The 19177-nt window shown below is 37.1% G+C and overlaps 1 protein-coding gene across 10 annotated transcripts in view; it reads left to right on the top strand.

Annotated features, from left to right (window-relative positions):
• DRAM2 (DNA damage regulated autophagy modulator 2) overlaps positions 1-19177 on the top strand; it is a 29524-nt gene that overhangs the window by 2760 nt on the left and 7587 nt on the right. For 5 of the 10 annotated variants that reach the window (XM_057737830.1, XM_057738089.1, XM_057738000.1 and 2 more), the window contains 3 exons: positions 4688-4832; positions 8177-8244; positions 15638-15777. In XM_057737830.1, the coding sequence (XP_057593813.1) occupies positions 4702-4832; positions 8177-8244; positions 15638-15777 (339 nt within the window). In that variant the 5' untranslated portion in view covers positions 4688-4701. Of the gene's footprint in view, positions 1-4687; positions 4833-8176; positions 8245-15637; positions 15778-16032; positions 16073-16156; positions 19157-19177 lie in introns of those variants that run through there. The other 5 variants (XM_057738173.1, XM_057738344.1, XM_057738254.1 and 2 more) reach the window with 5 other exon arrangements.

Raw genomic sequence — 19177 nt, 5'->3', positions numbered from 1 at the left:
TGCCAATAATATTATTGCCATTTTTCAAAGGAGAAACTGGTTCAGAGAAATTAATGAAGCTTGCCCAAGTGTATACGATTTTATTTGAAAAAATGTTTTTGAGCAGAAAAATGTTTTAAAAGTGTCAACTTGGCAGTGCATATAGAGTGGCTGGAGGGGAATTAAAAAACAGGCCAAGAGAACTGAGAATCTGATTTGAGTGTTTACACTGGTAACAAGGACGAAGAATGGTTGCAAATGACTGGAGGTAGAATTGCCATCACTTAGTAACAACATGTGAGGGCTTTGGACAAGAGAACCTGAGATTACTCTGAGGCCTTAGAGTTTGGATGCCCTGGAAAAATGGTAGTATGAACAGATCTTCCTCCACTTACAGTGAGGTTACATCTTGATAAACCCATTGTATGCTGAAAATATCCTAAGTTGAAAGTGCATTTAATACATCTAACCTACAGAAACATGGTAGCTTAGCCTAGTCTACCTTAAATGTGCTCAAAACACTTAAAAAACATTAGTCTACAAGTGGGCAAAATCATCTACCACAAAGCCCATTTTATAATAAAGTGTTGAATGTCTCATGTAATTTATGTGAATACTGTACTGAAAGTGAAAAACAGAATCGTTGTATGGATACAGAGTGGTGGTGAGTATATTGGTTGTTTACCCTTGTGACTTTGTATCTGACTGGGAGTTGCATTTTGCTGTCACAAGAATATTGTACCGCATATCACTAGCCTAGGAAAAGGTCAAAATTCGAAGTATGGTTTCTACTGAATGTTCATTGCTTTTGTGTCATCATAAAGTGGAAAAATTCTAAGTTGAACTATCGTTAAGTTCAATCACCTGTACTGTTAACTGAAATGGAAAAATCATGACCTATTTTGGGGTTTACACGGATTTGGTTTGGGTTATTGAGTAATTTTTATGGGCAAGGCCCTCTCTGCTTGGGTAGAGAAGTGAAATCCCTCATCAAGGATTTTTACCTATTTCATACACCCTCCCAAATTTTTATACTACAGAAGGCAGATTTTTATACTATAGAAGGCAATGAGTTGTAAGAGATGTGCAAATCAAATGTTCTCAGAGAAGGGATGTTACATACTTCTAGCAGTGAGGTGGACAAAATGTTTTGAAAATCCCTTTTGCCAAAGCAGCCAAATGTTGAATAAATTATATTAACCTTGTAAATACATAGTGGTTCAGGAAGGAAAGAAAGGGAAATTCCCAGGGCTAAGAAGTCAAAGCGAGCCGACACCAGAGTAGTAAACTAGTAGTGTATGTCTTTCGGGGCCTTCGAAATAAAGTACAATTAATGATAAATGATAGTCTCCCCTGCTCACCACCCAAGGTAGAGAGACAGAATTCATGCCCCTTTGACCTCCCAGGTGTACGACCTCTAGAGACACCATTCACATGATATAGTTTACGTAAATGATGCCTGTGTGTCAGGGGATGACGTTTTCATAAAAAGTAAAAGGTAAGTATTTCCATGTACATGAAATTGTACAGCTCATGGGCCTTGGAGAACCACCTCACCCCAATCAGCCATGACCCTCAAAAATCTATACACTCAATGAAAGGTGAGCTAGGAAAAATATTTCATTCCTGGCAAAGGGGGATCGCAAAGAAATTTGTTCATTTTCACCACAGCTCCAGGTGGGGAAATAAAGATACCACATAAGAACTTGAAACTACAGGGCCTGTCATCACTCAGATTCAAAGTTCAAATTTACTTACCTGCAAGGTCTTAAAAAACCTGGAAGCCAAGAAATTAAAGTTGACTCAAGTTTATAATGTGCCAGAGTGCCTGGCAAAAGTAAATACAGACCCTCCCTAGATTCACCCTTACTCTAAGCCTTTTAGAATACTCCCAGTTAAGATCATCCAAACAGGAGCTCATAGTCAAAAACAGGAAAGCACATGTGCAAGGGCTGGCAGAAGCAACAAATATGGAACTAGACTCCTAGAGATTTTAGAATCGAATTTATCAGAAGCAAAAAACTATTTAAAGAGATGAAAGGAGGAACATGAAAGATTTTGAAAGTTAATAAAAATTTATAGAAAATAAGAATTGTCCCAGAAACTTATGTTGGAGAAAGTCCTATAGGAACTTGGCAAAGAACTGTCATGATTAACTAAATAGAAGAGTAAATTGATGGAATGTTAAGGGCTGACAGGAAAAAAAGAAGAGATTATGATAACTCGGACAGGAAATTACTCAAATCAAGTGTATTGTGGTGACTTTCGGGATAAAGGAAAAGAAACTTATTTAGCAAGATTTAAATGTACATATTTAGCAGCAAGTCAGATGATCAGAGTAAATGACAAGTCAAAAATGGCTGAGGTTTCATTATTTGGAAGGTCAGTCTGAGATGAGGAAGCTGAGAACATTGGAGGATACAAGAATTGTAAGTTTTTACAAAGTTCATGGGAAATACTAAATTTCAGTCCATCAGAATATAAAAAGATACTCCTCCAAATATGAAATTATTTTCACATATGTAGGAGTAATTATAATTTGAAAGTATTACTATATTTTTAAAATTAAATGCATGAAAATACATTAATATTTTCTAATTCATACTATTGACTCCTTATTACTTACCAATATTGTCAGTCTGGAATTTAAGAGAGAAAGTGGTGATGAGTGGTATGTGTGTATGTATGCCCTCTCAAGTTTATTGAGGAAGATGAAACCAAATAAGCAAGTAACAGTTCAGTGTGATGAATGTCCTGGCTGGGAAAGTAAGGGTGCTATTGGAAACAAAGCAGGTACACTCAGCTGAAGGTAGAAGAGTTGAGACTTGAAAATGAATAGCAGTTAACTGGTAGTGGGGCAGGAGGGGTGACACCACTGTAGTCTGGTCATCCAGACAAACAGTGTGCACAAAGGTCCAAAGGTACACAAGAGGGCATGACACTTGATGATCTGAAAGAAGTTTGCTCTGGTGGTATAGCATGGTGATTGGTGTTAGAATGGAATTGCCTGAGTTTGAATCCTCTTTCTACTGCAGCCCTATGACCTTGGATAGTTCTCTTAACCTCTATAATTCTGTTGTGAGGAGTAAACGAGGTCATTTATTTAAGGTGCTTAGTAGCCTTGCCGAAAAAGTAAACACTGCTTTTGTAATGATGAAAAAGATGAAGGTAGCTAGGGCACGGAACTGGGAGCAGATAGAGAAGTGGCCAGAGAGGAGTATAGGAAGGTAAGTAGAGATTGGGCAATAAAAGACCTTATAGACCATGTTAAGGAGGAAAGACAATTTATAAGGGCATAGGGGAGGCACTGAAAGGTTCTTTGGAGGAGAATAAAGAGGTCAGATTGGTATTTTAGAATTAGAAGTCTCATTCTGATTTTAGAGTCAAGTCTAGGTTGGTTGTGATTTAGACCAGGGGAGGACCATTCAGGAGATTTTAATAATAATCTGGTCAAGAATGGTAGTTTAGGTAGGGTAGTACAAGTGAAGATGGAGAGAACGGGTAGATTTGAGGAAATTTAGGAGGTGGAATAAACAGTCGTCGGTACTTGATTATGTGCGGAAAGATGGGGGAGAAAGTGTCTGGATATGAATATGGCAAGTGGGTGAATCTTGGTTCCATTAACTGAGAAATTGAAGGAGAGCAAGTGTCAGTAGATGGTGTGGGGACCCATCAGAAGTGAAACAGCTACAGATGATAAGTACGAGATGAGTCAAAAATTATCTGCACTCCAGTTATACTAAAACTTCTGTTGGCCGCAATGTCTTATCAGCGCTTTCCATTCAAGGCTACCGTCTCCCCAGTCACTGTTGTGCAGATGTGAATGTGTTACATCAGTTCATCTGTAACTGTGGTACGAGCAAAAATGGATGCCCCGCTTGTGATTTGCATGGAAGAAAAGCAGTGTTTTTTGTGGTCTGAGGGTGTACCTGATTTCGTTATTTATCAAAGACTGTGCACAGTATGGAGAAAGTGTTTTGTCATGAAGAAATGTGTATTAATGGATAGAGAAGTTCAGGGAAGATTGCACAAGTGTTAGCTGTCAGGGAGTCGGACGCCTGCCTACGTCTACGGCTGATGACAGCATTGAGCATACACGTGAAGTGATTCTGTCGAATAGATGAGTGACAGTTTTCTGGGATTCTCAGGGTCCAGTATTGGAACATTATCAGGAAAAAGGTTCAACAAGCAACAGTGCTCGTTACAGTGAGATGCTTATTGAAGAGCTGAAGGCTAAACTTCAATTAAATGCAGAGGACTGCTATCTGAGGGCGTTGTGATCTTGCATGACGATGCACATCCACACACTTCTGCCCACACTGTCGACACTCTGCAAAAACTTCATTTTGGGATGTTAAAGCATCCTCCCTGTAGTCCTCATCTTGTTCCATCAGACTTTCACCTGTTTGGTCCCCTGAAAGCAGCCCTACAAGGACACAGATTCACTGCTGATGAAGAAGTGAAGACAGCAGTGCATTCTGAGGGAATACGAAAGCTTGTTGATAGATGGACAAAGTGTATTGAAAAGCAAGGAGATTATGTTGAAAAATGATGTATTTGTCTTTTCTGAAAGTTAATTAAATTTTACAGCCAGAGTGCATATAATTTTTGACTCACCCTCATACAAGGTTGTGGGATGGGATGGCTAAACTAGAATAGATGAAATACTTGTGAATAATCTTTTCTAATTTGTTTTTTTCTGATTTAGGAGACCTGTTTGAGATGTGGTGGTTTCAGCAAGGCCTCAGTTTTCTTCCTTCAGCCCTTGTAATTTGGACAGCTGCTGCTTTCATATTTTCATATATCACTGCTATAACACTTCACCATGTTGACCCTGTTTTGCCTTATATCAGGTCAGTGAAATGTATTCTTTTATGGAGAATGGTATGTCTCATTCATATTTTAACACTGAACCCAACATTTAATTTTAACATTTTAAAATTCAAATTTTATGTTTGATATTACAACAGTAAAAGGAAGTTGTATTTGGCTCTTTCTACGTGATGGAGAAATGTGGAGACGGAGGGCTCAGGTTCGGTTAGTGAGTTGTGACACCTCAGTGCCTTGTCCTCCAAATAAGTATTTGAGGTCTGAGAAGATACAATTGAAATTATTCTCCCCTTACGATTAAAAAATGCTAGAACAACAATAATAATATTAAAAGATAATGGCAATGACAAACATTAATTGATCTACTTAATGTGTACAAGGTAATGTTCTAAGCATTCTTCAGGTGTTAAATAACTGAATGCTTAGAGCCACCCTTTGAGGTAGGAACTATTACCACCATTTGATGGAGGAGAAAATGAGGTCCAGGGAGATTAAGTTATTTGTCCAAGGGCACATGAGTCAGTAATTGATGGAACCAAGATTCAGTTTGATTGGGTCATTTGATTCTAAAGACTGTGCTCTTACTCTTTATGACATGTTGCCTAGATCTTGCTGACACATTAAGTATCTAAATTTATTGATGATATTTTTGAAATTTCGAAACTACTAATGATGTAAGTATGGGTATTCAATTGTATGTGCTGTGTCCATACCCCTCTTTTTTTCCCCCCAATTATAAAGGCAATTTGTGCTTATTTCAACAAATTTTGAATAGGACTAAAGTGATTATGAAAATAAAAAGTGAAAGTCTTTTCCAGCCTCCCTGTAGTTCCAGCCCCTCCAGAGGCGATTAATGGTTTGGTTGATTTCCTTCCAGAGTTTGGTTTGTTTTGTTGTTTGTGGTACTTGTTTTATTTATTTGTTTGTTTACCTTCTGAAAAATAACCTTCCCAACACAGAAAATAGTGAACTTCTAAAGGATGACAAAGCAAATAAGTTTATCTTTTTTAAATATCGTCAGGGCATTGCCATTACATTTGTTGTTTCCACAATGGTATGGTGTAGCACAAAGGGCACCAACAGATTAAGTCCACTTTAGAAAGATTTACAAAATCCAAAGATATTTGAGAATTTAAATTTCCAGTTCTAGGAATAATTTTGATAAGTAGTCATCACTGTATACCACTCTGCTAGAGGGACATGTAGCTTAAGGAGCCAGTTCATTCTTTAGTAACTCCAAGAGAACATACATATTCACGAGAGTCCTTTGGTATTTTTATTTTCCCTTAGAGAACTTGTCTGCTTTTATTTTAAAGAGCTTTTCATAATTTAAGAGGCCATTGAGTTCTTTTACAGAGTTTCAGTTCTCTGATGGTACTGCATGTGATTTTCTGATAGACGGAACCCTAGACACTTCCTTTTCTGTCTCTGTCCTTCTGCCTTTTAATTTTTTGGCTAATGAACTTAGTATTATTGCATGGGGAACTTTCTCCAACATTCTAATATATTTAAACTCAATGGTACTTATTTTTACTTCTGGGCTCATTTTCTTCATCTGAAAAATGATTGTGTTAGACTAGATACTCTGCAAAGTTTCTTTCAGTTCATAGACCCTACCTAAAAGGCTTAATTGTTATAGTTCCCAGAAGACATAACCAAATATAAATTTCACTTCAAAGACAATTCACAATTCAAAGACAATTACACTGCAAGTGTGCCTCAGATGTTCTCTTAGTTCAAGCAGTGATTGCTCAAGTAGGGTGCATGAGACTAGCCACTGGGGTATAAGAAGAAATTGTTAGAACTTCTATGTATTTTTTATTTCAAAATATTTAAACTTATATTTAATTATGCATAATAATGTAATAAATAACATATAATGATGATCAGACAATTTTTTTTGATGGTGTGTGATCAGAGTAGTTTGATGACCACAGGGTTGAGGTGATGGGCATGGCTGTTTTCACTTGTAGGCCTGTTTGTCACTCTGATCCAGAGCACACTTAGGGAGCCATCTTGGAAGAGCAATGCTGTTATTTACTTGTGGGGTAATCCAGAACATCATTCGGATTACAACTGTTCAAATTATGGATTTTTTTTCTGATTATAAGAATAATACATATGCAGTAATCTTGAAAACTTCAAGGTAGAAGGAACAACAACAGCAAGAAAACATAATCCCCACTCCCTGCAAATGATCAAAGAGTAACAATCTTTTGGGTGTGAAGAAACATTTTAGGGTGGGAAGGAACAATCCTTAGGATTCACATTTGATACTTTCCTTTTCCTAAACCTAATCCAGATGTTCCCCAAATTTTATTAATTCCTTAGCGAATATGACTTTCCATTTCTTTCTTCTTCCCATTACATTGTCTTGGTTGAGATCCTTCTTATCTCTTTCTGGTAGTACTTCAGTTTGAGGCTAAAGACTTTGTTCTTTTAGTGTTTTCAGTAGTGTAAGGGAAAGAGAAGGAAGTAACATTTAATGGGTGTCTCCTGTATGCCTGCCATTGTGCTAGATACTTCACATGCATGACTACAGTTTCATTTCCTCATGTTGATCTGATGAAGCTGGGAGGGAACTGATAGCCCCATTTCACAGATAGGGAGCAATCTTAGGTATATAAAAGAACATACCCAAGGTTGCACAGTTAACAAATGGTGGGCTATTAATCAGTATGTATGCATTTCACCCTGTGCTGAAAGACAGGCATGTAAACAGACACATTGCAATACAGTGTGATCCGTGATTTTGATAGCAATCTGGACTGAAAGCTGTGTGAGTCAGCAAGGCTGTAGAGAGGAGGGAACTCAAAACTGGACTTGAATGGAATCTCCAGAAGGGCAAGGGCTTTGTCTCTTTTATTTACCATTGTTTCTATCCCCAGTAGCTGTCTGACAATGCTGGTAGGTGCTTGATAAATATTTTTTTTTACAAGTAATCAGGAAATGATTAGGTTTGAATTATAAGCATAGAACAACAGATACTGAAAGACAGAGTCATGAAAGGACCTTTGGTGTTTAGGGAATATTCAGGTGAGACAGATAAACACGTCGCTTGACTGATGTAAGTTAATAATGCAGCCTTAACATGACAAGGATAGCTGTTTTATCGATTTATGGTCATTTCTATTATGTGAAAAAGAAATAACCTTAAGTGATCTGAGAAAGAAGTGAAGGAGGCAAATATTGCAAGTTCAAATTGTCATGCTCTCATATAAAATTATGTAAGAGTTGAGCTCATGGATTTATAAAAAGATAAAGGATCTGAAATAACCCCTTTTGTTTCTTATCCCTTAGAAGAGATACTTGTGTATATCTAAATCTAATATGAGAAATCCTCATACCTATTTTTTTTTTCTTTCAGTGACACTGGTACAGTAGCTCCAGAAAAATGCTTGTTTGGGGTAATGTTAAATATCGCCGCAGTTTTATGTAAGTAGTAAGAGTGGTTTTAACAATCAAAATTAATAGCTGAATCACCCTTTTCTGCTTTTAACACTATTGGGTTATTTGTTTTACTTTCTAGTTACAATTGAAAGAATGTTATCACTAAATTATTGATCACAGATATGTTTCTTTTAAAGTAAAAACAGTTTCTAGAAATGCTAAGTTATGGAAATAAATCTTTTAAAAATAGCTATAGGGCTATTTGACTACTCATGCAGATAGAAGTTGTAAAGTATAATCAAATATTCCTTGAGACCTTAAGTGGATTTCTTTTTTTTTCTTTTTTTTTTTTTTAAGTGGATTTCTTAAGCAACCAGTAGAGGACAAAGAGCTGTAAACACACTGACCACAACTAACCCCAACAAAATTCCTTTAAGATAAACAATTTGGAAGTTTGAGAATAGCTATGGAATGACATTTTGATTTTTGAGCGATATTCTGATGCCAAAGAAATGGAGTTCTACTACAGTATTTTACATGCCTGTTCATTATTCTTTGAACCAATTTTTTTATTAATAGTTTAATAAAAAAATACTTTTTCCATCAGTTTTTTTAGAACTTTTATTGAGATATAATTGACATACAATAAACTGCATATATTTCAAGTGTACAATTTGATACTTTCTTTATATGTATATATGGCAGTCCCAATCATCCAATTCATCCCCCCCCCCCGCTTCCCTCCCTTCGTGTCCATATGTTCGTTCTCTATATCTGTGTCTCTGTTTCTGCCTTGAAGACTAGTTGATCTGTATCATTTTTCTAGATTCCACATATATGCGTTAATATACGATACTTGTTTTTCTCTTTCTGACTCACTTCACTCTATATGACAGTCTCCAGGTCCGTCCAGTTGTCTACAAATGTCCCAATTTCATTTCTTTTTATGGCTGCGTAATATTCCATACTATGTATGTACCACATCTTCTTAATCCATTCATCTGTTGATGGACATTTAGGTTGCTTCCATGTCCTGGCTATTGTAAATAATGCTGCAGTGATATTGGAATGCATGTGTCTTTTTGAATTATGATTTTCTCTGGGTATATGCCCAGTAGTGGGATTGCTGGGTCATATAGTAATTCTGTTTTTAGTTTTTTAAGGCACCTCCATACTATTCTCCATAGTGGCTGTACCAATTAACATTCCCACCAGCAGTGCATCAGCATTCCCTTTTCTCCACACCTTCTCTGTTGTTTATTGTTTGCAGATTTTCTGATGATGTCCATTCTAACCAGTGTGAGGTGATACCTCATTGTAGTTTTGATGTGTATTTCTCTAGTAATTAGTGATGTTGAGCAGCTTTTCATGTGCATCTTGGCCATCCGTATGTCTTCTTTGGAGAAATGCCTATTTAGGTCTTCTGCCCATTTTTGGATTGGGTTGTTTGTTTTTTTGATATTGAGCTGCATGAACTGTTTATATATTTTGGAGATTAACCTTTTGTCTGTTGATTCATTTGCAAATATTTTCTCCCATTCTGAGGGTTGTCTTTTTGTCTTGTTTATAGTTTCCTTTGCTGTGCAGAAGTTTTAAGTTTCATTAGGTCCCATTTGTTTATTTTTGTTTTTATTTCTATTACCCTCGGAGGTGGGTCAAAAAAGATCTTCCTGTGATTTATGTCAAAGAGTGTTCTTCCTATGCTTTCCTTTAGGAGTTTTATAGTGTCTGGCTTTACATTTAGGTCTTTAATCCATTTTGAGGTTATTTTTGTGTATGGTGTTAGGGAGTGTTCTAATTTCATTCTTTTACATGTAGCTGTCCAGTTTTCCCAGCACCACTTATTGACGAGGCTGTCTTCTTCATTGTATATCTGTGCCTCCTTTGTCATAGATCAGTTGACCATAGTTTATCTCTGGGCTTTCTATCCTGTTCCATTGATCTGTATTTCTGTTTTTGTGCCAGTACCATATTGCCTTGATTATTGTAGCCTTATAGTATAGTCTGAAGTCAGGGAGTCTGATTCCTCTAGCTCTGTTTTTTTTCAAGATTGCTTTGGCTATTCGGGGTCTTTTGTGTCTCGATACAAATTGTAAATTTTTTTGTTCTAGTTCTGTAAAAAATGTCAGTGGTAATTTGATAGGGATTGCATTGAATCTATAGATTGCTTTGGGTAGTATAGTCATTTTCACAATGTTGATTCTTTCCATCCAAAAATATGGTGTATCTCTCCATCTGTTTGTGTCATCTTTGATTTCTTTCATCAGTGTCTTACAGTTTTCTGAGTACAGGTCTTTCACTTCCTTAGTTAGATTTATTCCTAGGTATTTTATTCTTTTTGTTGCATTGGTGAATGGGATTGTTTCCTTAATTTCTCTTTCTAATCTTTCATTGTTAGTGTATAGGAATGCAAGAGAGTTCTCTGTGTTAATTTGGTATTCTGCAACTTTACCAAATTAATTGATTAGCTCTAGTAGTTTTCTGGCAGCGTCTTTAGGATTATCTCTGTATAGTAAGTATCATGTTATCTGCAGACAGTGATGATTTTACTTCTTCTTTTCCAATTTGGATTCCTTTTATTTCTTTTTCTTCTTTGATTGCTGTGTCAAGGACTTCCAAAACTATGCTGAATAGTAGCCTTGAGAGTGAACATCCTTGTCTTGTTCCTGATCTTAGAGGGAATGCTTTCATTGTCATTATTCACCATTGAGAATGATGTTTGCTGTGGGTTTGTCATATATGGCCTTTATTATATTGAGGTAGGTTCCCTCTGTGACCACTTTCTGAAGAGTTTTTATCATAAATTGGTGTTTTTTGTGTTGACAAAATTTGTGAATTTTGTTGCAAGCTTTTGCTGCATCCGTTGAAATGATCATGTGGTGTTTATTCTTCATTTTGTTAATATGGTATATCACATTGATTGATTTGCGTATATTGAAGAATACTTGCATCCCTGGGATAAACCCCACTTGGTCATGGTGTATGATCCTTTTAATGTGCTGTTGGATTCTGTTCGCTAGCATTTTGTTGAGGATTTTTGCATCTATATTCATCAGTGATATTGGTCTGTAACTTTCTTTTTTTGTAGAATCTTTGTCTGGTTTTGGTATCAGGGTGATGGTGGCCTTGTAGAATGAGTTTGAGAGTGGTCCTTCCTCTGCAATTTTTTGGAAGAGTTTGAAAAGGATGGGTGTTAGCTTTTCTATAAATGTTTGATAGAATTCACCTGTGAAGCTCTCTGGTCCTGGACTTTTGTTTGTTGAAAGATTTTTAATCACAATTTCAATTTCATTACTTGTGACTGGTCTGTTCATATTTTCTATTTCTTCGTGATTCAGTCTTGGCAGGTTATACCTTTCTAAGAAATTGTCCATATCTTCCAGGTTGTCCATTTTATTGGTATGTAGTTCCTTGTACTAGTCTCTTATGATGCTTTTTATTTCTGCGATGTCTATTATAACTTCTCCTGTTTCATCTCTAATTTTATTGATTTGAATTCTTTCCCTCTTTTTTCTTGATGCGTGTGACTAAAGATTTATCAATTTTGTTTATCTTCTCAAAGAACCAGCTTTTAGTTTTATTGATCTTTGCTATTGTTTTCTTTGTTTCTATTTCATGTATTTCTTCCCTGATCTTTGATTTCTTTCCTTCTACTAAGTTTGGGTTTTGTTTGTTCTTCTCTCTCTAGTTTCTTTAGGTGTAAGTTTAGATTGTTTATTTGGGATTTTTCTTGTTTCTTGAGGTAGGATTGTATTGCTATAAACTTCTCTCTTAGAACTGCTTTTGCTACATCCCATAGGTTTTAGATCATGGTGTTTTCATTGTCATTTGTCTCTAGGTATTTTTTGATTACCTCTTTGATTTCTTCAGTGATCTCTTGGTTATTTAGTAGCATATTGTTTAGCCTCCATGTGTTTGTGTTTTTTACAATTTTTTTCTGGTAATTGATTTCTAATTTCATAGCATTGTGGTCAGAAAAGTTGCTTGATACGATGTCAGTTTTCTTAAATTTACTGAGGCTTGATTTGTGACCCAAGATGTGATCTATCCTGGAGAATGTTCTGTGTGCACTTGAGAAGAAAGTGTAATCTGCTATTTTTGGATAGAATGCCCTATAAATATCAATTAAATCTACCTGATCCATTGTGTCATTTAATGCTTGTGTTTCCTTATTAATTTTCTGTGTGGATGATCTGGCCATTGGTGTAAATGGGGTGTTAAAGTCTCCCACTATTATTGTGTTACTGTTGCTTTCCTTTTTCATAGCTGGTAGCATTTGTCTTATGTACCGAGGCACTCCTATATTGGGTGCATATATATTTATAATTGTTATGTCTTCTTCTTGGATTCATCCCTTGATCATTATGTAGTGTCCTTCCTTGTCTCTTGCAACATTCTTTATTTTAAAGTCTATTTTATCTGATATGACTATTGCTACTCCAGCTTTATTTTGATTTTCATTTGCATGGAATGTCTTTTTGCATCTCCTCACTTTCAGTCTGTATGTGTTCCTAGGTCTGAAGTGGGTCTCTTGTAGATGGCATATATATGTTTTTGTATCCATTTAGTCAGTCTGTATCTTTTGGTTGGAGCATTTAATCCATTTACATTCAAGGTAATTATTGATATGTATGTTCCTATTACCATTTTCCTGATTGTTTTGAGCTTGTTTTTGTAGGTCCTTTTCTTCTATTTTCCACTTAGAGAAGTTCCTTTAGCATTTGTTGTAGGGCTGGTTTAGTGGTGCTGAATTCTCTTGGTTTTTGCTTGTCTGTAAAGCTTTTGATTTCTGTGTCGAATCTGAATGAGATCCTTGCTGGGTAGAGTAATCTTGGTTGTAGGCTTTTCCCTTTCATCACTTTAACTATATGGTGCCACTCCCTTCTGGTTTGGAGAGTCTCTGCTGAGAAATCACCTATTAACCTAATGGGAGTTCCCTTATTTGTTACTTGTTGTTTTTCCCTGTTGCTTTTAATAATTTTTCTTTTTCTTAGTCTTTGTCAATTTGATTACTGTGTGTCTTAGTGTGTTTCTCCTTGGGTTTATCATGCCTGTGACTCTCTGCACTTCCTAGACTTGGATGTCTATTTCCCTTCCCATGTTAGGGAAGTTTTCGACTATAGTGACTTCAAATATTTTCTCACATGCTTTCTCTCTCTCTTCTTCTTCTGGGACCTCTATAATGTGAATGTTGATGAGTTTAATGTTGTCCCAGAGGTCTCTTAGGCTGTCTTCATTTCTTTTCATTCTTTTTTCTTTAGTCTGTTCTGCAGCAGTGATTTCCACCATTCTGTCTTCCAGTCACTTATCCGTTCTTCTGCCTCAGTTATTCTGCTATTGATTCCTTCTAGTGTATTTTTCATTTCAGTTATTGTAGTGTTCATCTCTGTTTCTTCTAGGTCTTTGTTAAACATTTCTTGCATTTTCTCCATTCTTATTCCAAGGTCCTGGATCATCTTCACTATCATTATTCTGAATTCTTTTTCTGGAAGGTTGCCTATCTCCAGTTCATTTAGTTGTTTTTCTGGGGTTTTATCTTGTTCCTTTATCTGGTACAAAGTCCTTTGCTTTTTCATTTTGTCTGTCATTCTGTGGCTGTGGTTTTCATTCCACAGACTGCAGGATTATAGTTCTTCTTGCTATTGCTGTCTGCCCTCTGGTGGATAAGGCTATCTAAGAGGCTTGTGCATGCTTTGTGATGGAAGGGACTGGTGGTAGGTAGAGCTCGGTGTTTCTCTGGTTGGAAGAGCTCAGTAAAAGTTTAATCCACTTGTCTACTGATGGATGGGGCTGAGTTCCCTCCCTGTTGGTTGTTTGGCCTGAGGCGACCCAGCACTGGAGCTTGCAGGCTCTTTGACAGGGCTAATAGCAGACTCTGGAAGGGCTCCCACTGATGGGCACTTCCCAGAACCCCTGTTGCCTGCATCCCTGCCCCTGCAGTGAGCCACAGCCACCCCCCACCTCTACAGACAACCCTCCAACACCAGCAAGTACGTCTGGTTCAGTCTCCTATGGGGTCACTGCTCTTTCCCCCAGATCCTGGTGCGCACACTACTTTCTGTGTGCCCTCCAAGAGTGGAGTCTGTGTTTCCCCCAGTCCTGTGGAAGTCATGCAATCAAATCTCGCCGGCCTTCAAAGTCAGATTCTCTGGGGATTCCTCCTCCTGTTGCCTGATCCCCCGGTTGGGAAGCCTGATGTGGGGCTCAGAATCCTCACTCTAGTGGGTGGACTTCCGTGGTATAATTGTTATCCAGTTTGTGAGTTGCCCACTCAGCAGTTATGGGATTTGATTTTATCGTGATTGTGCCCCTCCTACTGTCTTATTGTGGCTTCTCCTTTTTCTCTGGATGTGGGGCGTCTTTTTTGGTGAGTTCCAGTGTCTTCCTGTCAGTGGTTGTTCAGCAGATAGTTGTGATTCTGGTGCTCTCGCAGGAGAGAGTGGACACACATCCTTCTACTCCAACATCTTGAACCAGCCTCCCATCAGTTGTGATTGTCTTAAACATTTGCATTTTTCTGTGTGATGTTTATTATTTGCTCAGGTGAAACATTGAAGTTTAAAAAAATGATTCGGTATATCAGTACAGAAATTCATCTTATGGCTAAAGTTTTCAAAAATATGTCTACAAAAGTATATCTGTTACATTTTCTACACTTCTGAGCTCTTTGGCAGTATTTTTGCAATGGAAAGTTCAATTTGGCCCTTTCTTTTTTTTTAATTTTTTTTTTTTATTTTTTATTTTATTTATTTTTTTATTTTTTTGGGGGTACACCAGGTTCAATCATCTGTTTTTATACACATATCCCCGTATTCCCTCCCTTCCTTGACTCCCCCACCTCGAGTCCCCCCCACCCTAATTTGGCCCTTTCTTAACCAATAGGGACAGTCAAGTGGGGTTTTGTTTTTTTTTTTCTGTGTAACTGACTGCTCTTGAGCCAGGTTACACAAACAACTTGATTGAGCCAAGTTGTTATAATTTAAAATGCAATGCAATGAGAGTGAGGCAAATAATCCTTTAGTGTTTTTGCCTAGGTCCATTTTATCCATATTCTAGAACTAATTACTTTAGACTTTAATGCTAATCACATAGAATATTTTGTGTTATTTGTAACACTTGTTGTTAGAGGTTTTCAGAAAACATCAAACTTATCTCTTAAATTTTTCCTAAATATTTTTAATGTGAGGCCTACGAGATGCAAATGACTTGCTCAGTCACACAGAGATGTCAGTAGTTTCACAATGCAAACTTAAAGGTTCTTTAAAATCTACAGGGTTGGGTTGTTTTTTTTTTCTTTTTTGTCTTTTTTTTCTCTCACATTAGCTTTAAAAGGAAATTCTGTGTTTCTGGATAGCAGTGACCTTTGTGAGCTCTTTATTGGTAACTTTATTCCTCAGTTATTTATTGCTTTGTTGTTTCTCTGATTATCTCTTCCCAGGCTTTGCTACCATTTATGTTCGTTATAAGCAAGTTCATGCTCTGAATCCTGAAGAGAGTCGTATCATCAAATTAAACAAGGCTGGCCTTGTACTTGGATTACTGAGTTGTTTTGGACTATCTATCGTGGCAAACTTCCAGGTTTGTGTTTTAGCCCGCATAAGTATTTTCCTGAAGTACATAAAAATACATGCTGAAAAAGAAAACCTGGAAGATTCAGTTACACGCAGTTATTGTTTCTTTGCCTTAACAAAGTGGAATCCACTGCCTTTAAATTACTTAACCCTCTTAGAAATTAGAAAATTCATTCTCAGTAATCTGAACAAATATAAATTATTCTGACTTTTTAAAGATCCTCAGGAGTCTTTACTTATTAGGTTTTTTATTACTACTTAGTTGGAGAGTACTCCAAGACCAGAGAGAGTTGACATAAACTGTGAGTGACACAATTAGTCTTAATCTCTTTTTTTAATAAGCCTAACAAGTTATACTCATTTACCTATTTTACATTCTTGTTTAGATGTTCCTGTTGATTGCCTGCATCCCTAGGTGCCAAGCCCCTTATATGAGGAAGTAAAGGGAGGAGCTATGGCTCTTCCAGTTTTTTCTCAGGGATTTCTTTATGTTAAAGTAGCAGTCAGCCTTCAGCAAATATTTGCAAATGCTCCATGTTCCTTTCTACTGACATTCTTTCAGGGGAGTCTTTGGTAATACAAGCTGCATCCTAAGCATATAGTGCTTTCCTTATTAATCCCTGCAGTCTTTAAAGTTTCAATTTAGACATTTGATAACCTGTTTAGACATCTAGTAACTATTCAGACATACAAACACACCCTCATGGTACAAATACATGTATAAAGTCATATTCCATCTCTTTTTTATTCAAGTTCTCCATTCCTATAATGCCTCTGATTGGTCTCTCCTATTTTTCGGTTTTTTAGTAATGGTTAATACTAGTAAACTCTATAAGTATAATCCAAGTGGATATTAGGGTAATGCTTGCTGCTATAACAAAGTACAAAATTTCAATGTCTTAACACAATTGAAGTTTATTTCTTACGTACAGGCATCCAGTGCAGGTATTTTTGGTTGATAGATGGCTTTGCTCCCATAGTGATTTAAGGTCCAGACACTGTCCATCTTTGGGCCCTGCAATTCCCTAAGACTTTACTGTCTATTGCATCTAGTTTTCTGAAACAGTTGAAGAGAACATGCAAAATTCACACCTGCTTCTTAAAAACTTTGACCTGGCAGTGACTCACATTATTCTACTGACATTCATTTTTACTAGATGCAGGAGTGGCTAGGAAATGTAATCTTGCTAGGCATCAGTTCCCAAGGCAACTCTATACTGTAGGAAGGACACAGAAATTTTTGTGGATAGCTAGCTAGCTGTCTACCACAAATAGGGTCCTGCCTTCCCTAATCAGTTTGTATAGCTCAGTGTTTAAAAATGCTCCAGTTATCCCTTGATCAATTTAAAAATATCTCTCACCACTGTGTGGTAAAAATGGATTCCAGAGTGACCTCCACGTTTAACATACACATTCCTTGTTTTGTTTTCAGCTTTCATTCTAATTTCACATTCATCACAAGGTCCCATAGACCTTGTAATTTGGAATCAAGTTACTTTTTTCTCTTGACAACATCTGTTTTCATGCAGCTTTGGACCTGTTAGATGAATCTGTTCTACATCTTTTACTGATGGCTTCATTGCTGGACCCTATTGATAAGCAGACCCTGTAGCATTACCCATATATCAAACAATTCTCCTTCCTTCCTTTCTAATGTAAACTTTCACTGCTTACTTAAAGTGGTGAATGCATTGCCCCTTTCTCCTCTCCCCACTTCTCTCTTACAGAGACCAACTCTAGTTGATTTGTATAGGAAAAACTGTACACAAACAAGGTCTATAAATGGTTTACAGTTACAGAGCTTAACTTGGAAGAGAGGCAAGCCCTTTGTTTTAAAGTAGGGACTGGTTGGTTTTATCTCTTAAATATTTCTTGAAGGCATCTGCTTCTTTCCATTTTTATTTCTGCTGCTTCTACCATTTCCTTCTCAACCAGTTTAGATTTCATCACCTCTCCTCTGGATTACTGCTGTAGCCTCCCTAATAATTCCTCTGAATTCACTGTTACATCCCTTTAATTTGATGCCTTAGCCAAAGTAATCTTTTGAAATATATGTACACCTTATTCTGTTGCCTTGTACCCCTGCTTAAAGCTCACAGGTCCAGGGTCATATGAAAAGAGAATCGAGAGAAAAAAAATAATTAAACTGCCAAACGGTTTAGTTAACTCAGAGGTCTTTTGTGATCTGGCTGCTGTCTACCTGTCTAGCGTCATTCTGCATTGTTCCCCCTCCTGGTATTGTACGTGACAGGGGTGTTTCTGTGTTCCTTAGATGAGACAGGTTTACTTAACTCTGTTTCATACATTGTTTTTTCTGTTGCACATGCCACAAGCCCCAAGCCTAAATAAATGTAGGCAGACTGTTTCCTTAGGGAAGTCTTTCTTGTCAATTGATTTCCTTCTATATATTTCAGGTTTTCTTTCTTTGTGTTCTCCAAGCCTCTTGAAACTATAATGCTGTGCAGTACTTCTTATAATCTAATTTTGTCTTTATGTTTTTTAAATGTAGTTTTAAATGTTTTAGTTGATATATGTCTCCATTAATTATAGCTCAGTGGTTTTGTTCACCATTGCATATGCAGCACCTAACATAGTTCTTAGCACAAACATGCTCTCATACTAAGTATTGATATTTGGTAACTTATTGAGAGAGGCTAAAGAAACTAAGCAGGATGGATAAAAAATTCTCTTGCAATTACTGTGGTTGTCTACGTTTAAAGAGACCTAATAATTATAACATGGCATTTGAAAACTCTGACTTAAAAAATACGTATTTAATTTCTTTGGAAACAAGTGTGTATAAAAACATGCAGCAGGGGAATTCCCTGGTGGTCCAGTGGTTAGGACTCTGCACTTTCACTGCCAAGGGCCCGGGTTCAATTCCTGGTTGGGGAACTAAGATCCCGCAAGCTGCGCAGCCAAAAGAAAAAAACAAAAAATATACAGCAAAACAAATATGTGTCCTTAGTGCCTAGGAATTTTTCCCTTCCTGTGTCTACTAAAATAAAATGTGCAATGTGAGAGATGTGAGTTGCTGTTTTATTTGGGGAGTTAGTGAGGACAATAGCCCGGGGGCAGCCTCTGACATAGCTCTGAGAAACTGCTCCAAGAGGTTAAGGGGGGAGGTCAGCATACATGTAATATTGGAGAAAGGGTATGTGCAGCCAAACACACATCTTGGTAGAAGGTTGCTGCTAGTCACAAGGCACAGATATCATAGTTAATGATTGTAGTGCTTTTCTAAGTATGGGAAGATGCAAGAAATTGGATTCATAAAATTATCTTCTGCAAATATCTGTCTGAAGGCCTGTTCTGCCAGTTTTCACAGGGCACAGAGTGCCTCATTCCTGATCTCTGCCCTGAGCTCCTTTCAGAGTGTGTTGAAGGTAAGTGACTGCTGTGGCTAA

This window comes from Hippopotamus amphibius, chromosome 1, assembly GCF_030028045.1.
Source record: "Hippopotamus amphibius kiboko isolate mHipAmp2 chromosome 1, mHipAmp2.hap2, whole genome shotgun sequence".
NCBI lineage: Eukaryota > Metazoa > Chordata > Mammalia > Artiodactyla > Hippopotamidae > Hippopotamus > Hippopotamus amphibius.
This window is presented reverse-complemented; position numbering and strand designations above follow the sequence as displayed.